Source organism: Pipistrellus kuhlii, unplaced genomic scaffold (assembly GCF_014108245.1).
Source record: "Pipistrellus kuhlii isolate mPipKuh1 unplaced genomic scaffold, mPipKuh1.p scaffold_m20_p_2, whole genome shotgun sequence".
NCBI classification, from domain to species: Eukaryota; Metazoa; Chordata; class Mammalia; order Chiroptera; family Vespertilionidae; genus Pipistrellus; species Pipistrellus kuhlii.
The window spans coordinates 162,998,881-163,006,297 of record NW_023425515.1 but is presented as its reverse complement, the minus strand read 5'-3'; the positions used below and the strand labels follow the sequence as shown (position 1 = coordinate 163,006,297).

The following is a 7,417-nucleotide window of genomic DNA, read 5'->3' as shown; positions in this document are numbered from 1 at the left end:
CATTAGATTGCTATTCTGAATACTGTTTTTCCAACTATTCAACTTAAGTTTGAGAAAAAGGGAAGACTGAATAATAGCATAAATTCACACTGAAATAATTTCAGGTTTGATGTTCAAAAAAGTTGTTCTTATCCTACTTTAAAGCAGTCATACAAGGCGCCAAGTAAACTCCTTTGGGAGAGACATCAGGAAAGGAAGATAAGAATAACTGAATCCTCAAGGGAATATGCCTAGTTTCCCAGTTGGTCTACGTTTTCTAATGTCAAAATGTAAAACTTGATCTCCTAGCAAGTGGAAAATTATATGGGACTTATAGAGGAGTAGACGTCACAGAAAAACATTGTCCTGTTTTGAAAAAGTGTTTTAATTAGGCAAAAGAAGCATCAGGACAAACCATTTTTAAAACAAAGTCATCAAGTTGGGTATTGAGATTGGCAAAGGGAGAAAGAAGCCAAGAAAAAGTAAAGGGAAGATAAAATAATAAGAAGAAAGCCAAAGCTATTTGCAATTATATGTTAGAACTCAGGGTTCTGTAGGTGAAAAAGATAGATGCATAAACCTGTAGTAAGATGTCCATTTAGCAGTTTCAGAAGATTTAACAAGCTGCTTAAAATATGACAAAACTGAGTTTTAACAGATGATATTAAAACAGCCAACCATTTAACTGACAGAATAGAAGGCAGTGTGGGAGAGCCCTCCCCGCGCATTCACTGTAGATTCTCAGCTCCCTCCGCCCCGGTTCCCTCCATCAGGCTAACGACCTCGTTCCTCCGGTAGAGCCTGGCCAAGTCGCAGGCGGTGTCCCCGTTGTGGTTCCGATGCCCTACGTGGCTGGCAGTGTGCTTCACGAGGAACTCCACCACCGGGAGGTGGCCTTCTTTGGCAGCCAAGTGCAAGGGCAGGTTCCCTTCATTATCCTCGATGTTCACGTCAGCTTGAAACTCCAGCAAAGTCTGTAAAGTGTCCAGGAAACCCGCTCTGGCTGCATCGTGAATGACAGCGAAACCAGTTCCATCTTTCAAATTAGGATTAGCACCTCTAAGCAGTAGTCTCCTGGCAATCTCAGGATTTCCAAGTTTCATAACCTAGAAAAGAAGAAAAAAAGAGTAGAATCCTTTAAGTGCTCATACGACAAGGATATTTTAAAATATCCACCTCTCCTATTTATGTGACTGTCTTTAGTGAAGAAGTACTCGGGGAAGACCCATATGATGGAGTTTGAAGGTCTCATTTGAGAGGAGGAAAGTACTAGTAGGTACAACTAGAAGAAAACTTATAAAAATTGAGCGTATATGATGGAATATCTTAAACGGGCCCCAAAATAGGATAAACTGATCAGTAAAATAGAACTAGTCCAAATTGTATAAAATTTACTCACAACCCAGTTCTCTATCTCCCATGAAGGGGTGTGTAACTTCGTGAATTTATTAAAAGAAATGGAAATTGAGATTTAAATAAGAGTCTTCTGTGCTTGTTCATACTCATAAAATACACCTAGAGTATTTATTCTGGAAAATCAAATGTGGGCAACATTTATTTTCTAAATAGCTACTGAAAAGAAATAAGGTGAGTTTCTTAAATCCCCAAAGAAGTGTTTCTACATATCAGTCTCCATCTAGTGTAAAAATGATCTATTAAAAATTCAAATCTGACATTTTCTTAAATGATTAATTTTTACAAGGTCTCCTCCAATTGATATAGTGCCAAATTTCCAAGTGTTTAAATTTTTAAAAAAATTTTCTTTGCAAGTTATTACATATTGGCTACCAGGTGTGAGGTATATTTAGTACTTATAATCCTTCACTTGAAATTTTTACATGTTACTGATTACTAGGTGTTAAGTAAATACAGCGTTCTCCATGTTTATGATATTGACTTATCTAAAACTAAATTGAAGATATGCCGAGTATTAGATAGGAGATTATTATATGGAAACTGCTCTTGAAAAGAATGTAACAGTCTAATCCTACTATATTACTTACTATTTTTTAAAAGTTCTAATTAGCCTTCTGATTTGATATTTAATATGTATTTGGGACACAGACAGTGTTGTGTGTGGTTGAGCCCATTTAATAATCAACTGGTGATCCACCTTATTTCCTTTTGCAGTTATTGTCAGGAATTTAGGAATAGCTATTTGTGAACTGCCAACACTTTAAAAGCCAGAATGTAGTATTAAAATTTGCTGTCAACATGCAAATAATTCACATGACAAAGACTTATCTATTTTTGTTTGAATGTACATAGTTCACTCTAATAAGAGATGTCTATTAGGCTCTCATAATTATAAAATATCTTGTGGAGCAGCACACAGTTATTTATACAATACATATAATTTAGTTGTGAAAAAAATATAGTCTTATTAACATGCCAAAAATTTCAGCATTTTAACTGATTTCATTTATATTTAGGTATACTTCATAATAATATAAATTTATAATAGATTGCATAATAGACACTCAAATATTTGTGAAATATAACCCATTGGAAAATACAAAGTTTATCCCTTTGGAATGTTTACTTTTTAAAATAATCACAAATTAATATAATAAAATATATTTAGAGTAAGTAATATTTTATAAATGCAAACTACATAGATGTCCAAGATACTAAGCCTCCCTGTCGATAAAACCTTCCTGGCTTTTAGCCCTGCCTTTGGGGCAGTGGTAAGAATGAGAAATAATTTGTTTTTCAAGAACTTCAATGAAGTATACTTTTTGGTTATTAAAAATCAATACAATCTAATTTTTGCCACAACTGGCTCTAAAGATTTAGTCACATTTAAGAACCTGGACTAGGAAAAATAAGAAACAGACAACTTGGATCTTTGTAAAGCAAATGTATGATTAAGGCCTTTGGTATTATCCTGATTGAAAAGCTTACACTAGCAAAGGGGGAAAAAAAACACCTTTTTACAATTGAGTAAAATAATAATAATAGAAAATAATAGTAATAATAATAGAAAATAATAGTAATATTGGAAATTGTTTTAAAAGGAAGTTCTTTCTTGACTTAGGATACAACTTCAGAGTCAGGATTACACATACTGAAAATAAGCCTTGAGACTCCTGTTTACGTGGGTTTTATTATATGCACAAGGACTAATTCACAATAAGTGGGTGTTAGTATCTTGATAAGTATGTTTAATATAAACAGGATTGCAGATTTTATTTAAAATGTTTGTCAAAACTTGTTTTCAGTATTAATTTCCCAGTCTTTCTGTTCGTCAAAAGTCCTGTAAGATCTTATTCTTAACATGGGTTAAGTGGCTCATTGTGAGATTTAGAAAACCTTTTAGTTTTCATTAGGGAACCTTTAAATATATTAAATTTGTAGCATTGCTACCACCACACCTGTTAAAACTACTAAATAGAAAAAGAAAAAAAAATTCTTTCCCCACTTAATCTACCTGAAATAACAAGATAAACTATTTAATATATATACATAAGCTTCCATAAATACTGAACATTTTGCAAGGTCAGTGTATTCTGATTTAAAATGTAAGACTGTTTATCTCCTTCCACTTAAATTTTCTAATTCTTGTAATTAAAATAAAGCACCTTAAAAACCCTCTCTCCAATTTTCAGTTTCAAGCGTGGCATTTCCGAATAAGACTAGCTCATAAGAATATCATTAGAACTCGGATAAAGCAACTATTTGAGACCAATTTTCCATTTTTTTAAAGGTCTTAAGCCTTTCAGCTAAGTTACAGGATAATGCTCAGAGGAGGAAAAAAATTATCAGGTACAACACTTGGCAGCTGGACTTGTTTCATTTGTTGCTTGTAAATCTAATAGCTAAAAATTAGAACATACCACGGCATGACCGCAGAGACAAAAACACGAGCTGAACTCTGATGAGAAAATTCAATTTTTTATTCCTCCTCCATCCTGAATGGGTGGATGGTATTACATTAACTGTGAAATGTACATCCTGTCCCCGTGCCCAGTCCACCCAATTCCAAATGAGGAAAGGTTGTTTGTCAAAACGTGAAGCGTTTGAAGGAAAACACCCCTGCCAGTAGTCAAGAAAATTAACGTCGAAGTCAATTATAGGAGCAAAGTATGAAAACCACTAATAGCAGCGTATTTGCTTCAAATAATAATCATAATAAAGTGTTTACAAAGCTGTCTACCTCCCCCCTCCCCCAACTCGGCGCTGCTACGATGCCTCTCAGATACCCACCGTCATAAAAACAATCTGAAAATTAAGACCAAACCTGGAACCTACTTGATATCACGGATGTTTTTGGGTTTAACGAGTTTGTTCAAAGTACGTCATTTTGGGGGAGTTGGATCCACTTAGAGATATAAAATATGGCAACCAGCTAGGTTTAAACACGGTGAAATTTTGTGCCCCTCAAAGCTTAAGAGCTGCTATTCTAGACACCCGGGTCACGTAGGCAACGCTGTTGACCTGTTTCCATCTCCCCCCATCCCCCACCTCTCTGGATACCCACCTGCAGCGCAGTCCTTCCAAATCCATTTTGTGCATTGACGTTTACATTATTTTGCAACAAACTAGTAAGTTGCTCTAGGTCCCCCCTGGCAGCTGCGGACGCCAACTCGTTCCCCCAAGGCTCGGCCATTCTTTAGGGTCCTGACGATCGGGAAAAGATGAATTAGTTGTTTTTTCTTTTTTCCTTCTCCCTCCCTCCCCCCTTTCCTTTGCTCCTTCCTAACCAGGCTGCATGATGGCATCGGAGGCTGACAGAAGGACTGGGATGTTTAATCTGGAGTAGAGCTTGGTAGTAAATACTAGTAAGATCTGCCTGCCAAAAGCCCGCCCCTCGGTTCACACGTGATTATTCAGCAAAACTGAGCCATTGGAGAGGGGCTCGCTCCTCTCTTTTTTAGCTTTAACCCCTAGGAAGAATTCCGGTGATTCAACAGGGGGAGAGAGAAAGAGGGGGAGAGACAGACACATTCCTGGCAAATTACTCTGGATGTAAAATGCAGGCAGAGCTGTCACAGCACTAGAGATCCCTGCGAGGAATGCGTGCGGAGGGTTAAGGAACTAGACCCAGGAGAGAGAAACACAGCGGAAGAAAAAGACCTTTGCGGGGGGAGAAAAGGCACGAACCCACCCTTGCTCGCGGTGGTGGCGACTGGAGCCGCGCCGGCCAGAACTGCAGGGGCAGGTCCTCGGGGAGGCTCGGTCTCCATCCGTCACGCCCGGAGGGGTAGTCCGTGCCGAGGGCTCCGCTCTGCAGGGGGAGCGCCGCTGCAGCTGGATGCTGACGTCCTCCAGGGGGTTAACGACGATCGCCAAAAGGCAAACGGGAGTGGTAGTTCCGTAGCCCTCGAGTTCCAGGTCCGTCACGACTCCTCCGTGGCCTCGGCTTCCCCGGGGAAGGGCCTTGATCCGCGTCCGGGGGCCGGGGACGCGGGTTAACGCCGCGCGGGGAGGCTCCGGAGCCCGCCCGCCGGGCCGCCGCAGCCCCGCAGAGCCTCCGAGGCCGTGGGAGCCCGGCTCGGCGCGCGTCTTCGGAGCCCGCCGGACGCGCGGCGGGCCTGGGCCAGGCGGGTCATGCCGGCCCCACCGGGTGCGGGGACGGGAGGGAGAGCGGTGCGGGCAGCGGCGTCTACGGGGCCCGGGCGGCGGGGGCAGCGCGCTGCAGCATCGCGGCTGCACGGGGCAGCTCGCCCGTAGCTTCCCGCCTAGGACCGAGCCAGTCCAGACCTCCTACTGGAGACGCTCCCGGAGCGGCTGCCGCCGTCTCTTCCGTCCTCTCCTGGTCTTCGGAGGGCGCCTCCGGAGATCGGCGGGGTCCTGGGAAGCCGGAGCCGGTCTCCCAGGATGGGGAGTCCCCAGGGCGCAGCCGGTCCCGCAGCCCTGTCGTCGACCAGAGCGCCCAGCCGGTTCGGCCACCGGTGGTGCCACTTGGCGAGCCTCTCGCGGTCCCCCGACCTCTGCGCCCCGAGCCGGTGCCGCCCGCGGGGCAGCTGTGCCCGCAGCCGGACCGGGCAGCACGGCTTCCTCCCGAGCCGCAGCGCTCCGGGTGACAGTTTCTTTTGTGGCTCAGTCTCCCCCAGAATCGCCGGTCCCGGCTCCCTTCTCCCCTGCAGACACTTTCTATTCTCCTCCTCCCCTCCCTTCTCTGCTTCTCTGCTCTGCTCCAACAATCGCTACTTCTGTGGCCGCTGCAGAGACCGTGCCGGTTTCTTTCCCCCTTTTTTTTTTTTTCCGACCTCATCAGCTTTTTTTGAAAAGAAAAAAATTGAGCGCTTTTTGAGTTGAAAAACCCGCCCCCATTTTAACGGCAGAGTTTTAAGGAGGCTCCGCCGAGTTGCCGCGCCGCGGGAGCGGGAAGGCCGGGCCCCGCCCCCGGCCCGCCCCCCGCCCGGCGGCGCCCGCCCGCCGCCCCGCGCCCCGCCCCCGGCGCCCTCCTCCCGCCTCCGCGCCCCGGGCCCCGCTCCCCGCCGCGGTCTGCGGCTCCGGCTCCCGCCGCCCGCCCCTCGGCTTCCTCCTGCCCGCCGGCCGGCGGGATCGGGTCGGCGACGCGGAACCCCGGGCCGCGGCGAGCCCGGCGGGGCGGGCGAGAGGGGACGGGGCTGGTGGATAACGATGAGTCCGGCTGCGGAGCGCCGCAGGCCCGGAGGCCGGGCGCCGCTGGCGGCTGCAGGCCGAGGGCCCGCGCCCTCCGCGCCGCCCGCCTGGGCTCCCGGAGTTCCGGCCGCGAGGCCTGCGCCGGCCGCCGCCTCCTCCTCGGGGCTCGCGCCCTGCAAGCCCGGCCTCCTCGCCGCCGCCCGGGCCTCGCACCTGCCGGGTCACCCCGGGACCGCGGGGGGCAGAGGTGGCCGCTGGGTGGAGGGGGAGGCCCGGCTGACAGCCACAGCCGAGCTCAGCAAAAGCGAAAGCCTTCAATAAAGTGAGGTTTTAAAGAATACTAAAGGCATGGCATATAGGTAGGAAATCAGGACGGACTCTGAAACCCTAATGTTCCAGGGACTCGAAACGGAAGTATTCAGGGAAAAGGGAGAAAAGCAGTTAACTCTAAAGTGGAACTTAAATCCTGGGGAGGGTTTTCTAACAAGGCCATATTATTATTATTATTGCCAGAGTTCTCACTTTGACTACGTAGATGGGGCTTGTTTTCTGGGGGGAGGGGAAGGAGAGTTTGAATGTAAATTATTTCAAACACCAGAGTACACCAGTTCTCTCTGTACTTTTAAACTTCCTCTTTTAGCCACGTAAGGTTAATTAACTACAGCTTTCTATATATTTTTTTTTGTTCTTAAAAATATCAACACGGTTACGTGATGCACCCAGCGGTCAAAAATGAAACCAAGCAAAAAATGGCAAGTGGTGTAATTACTACCAGCCTCTGGCAAGTATATCTTCAAGTAACATCTGTACCCAGCTCCTTGAGGTATACTGGGAATATTAGCAACAAAAACATCCCAGAAACATCTGG

At 45.8% G+C, this 7,417-nt stretch overlaps 1 protein-coding gene across 3 annotated transcripts; it reads right to left on the bottom strand.

The window, feature by feature from the left end:
- Positions 1–343: 343 nt before the first annotated feature.
- On the bottom strand, positions 344–6,321 carry CDKN2C (cyclin dependent kinase inhibitor 2C). 3 transcript variants are annotated; one of them, XM_036447945.2, is made up of 3 exons: positions 5,087–6,290; positions 4,460–4,599; positions 344–1,085 (listed from the first exon to the last, which is right to left on the bottom strand). In XM_036447945.2, exons 2-3 carry the CDS (start codon positions 4,586–4,588, stop codon positions 708–710), a joined length of 507 nt encoding a protein of 168 aa, XP_036303838.1. In that variant the 5' UTR covers positions 4,589–4,599; positions 5,087–6,290; the 3' UTR covers positions 344–707. The 3 variants fall into 3 exon arrangements, 2 of the variants coding, with proteins under 2 accessions (XP_036303838.1, XP_045440546.1); XM_045584590.1 differs by lacking the exon at positions 5,087–6,290 and adding an exon at positions 4,683–4,803; XR_006742186.1 differs by lacking the exon at positions 4,460–4,599 and having other exon boundaries at positions 963–1,085; positions 5,087–6,321.
- Positions 6,322–7,417: the final 1,096 nt, after the last annotated feature.

Bases quoted from the DNA above. Each gene is read 5' to 3' on its own strand.
- CDKN2C (XM_036447945.2), bottom strand. From the start codon at position 4,588: ATGGCCGAGCCTTGGGGGAACGAGTTGGCGTCCGCAGCTGCCAGGGGG. The intron at 1,086-4,459 runs GTGGGTATCCAG...CTTCTTTTCTAG, and splicing joins TTGGAAGGACTGCGCTGCAG to GTTATGAAACTTGGAAATCC.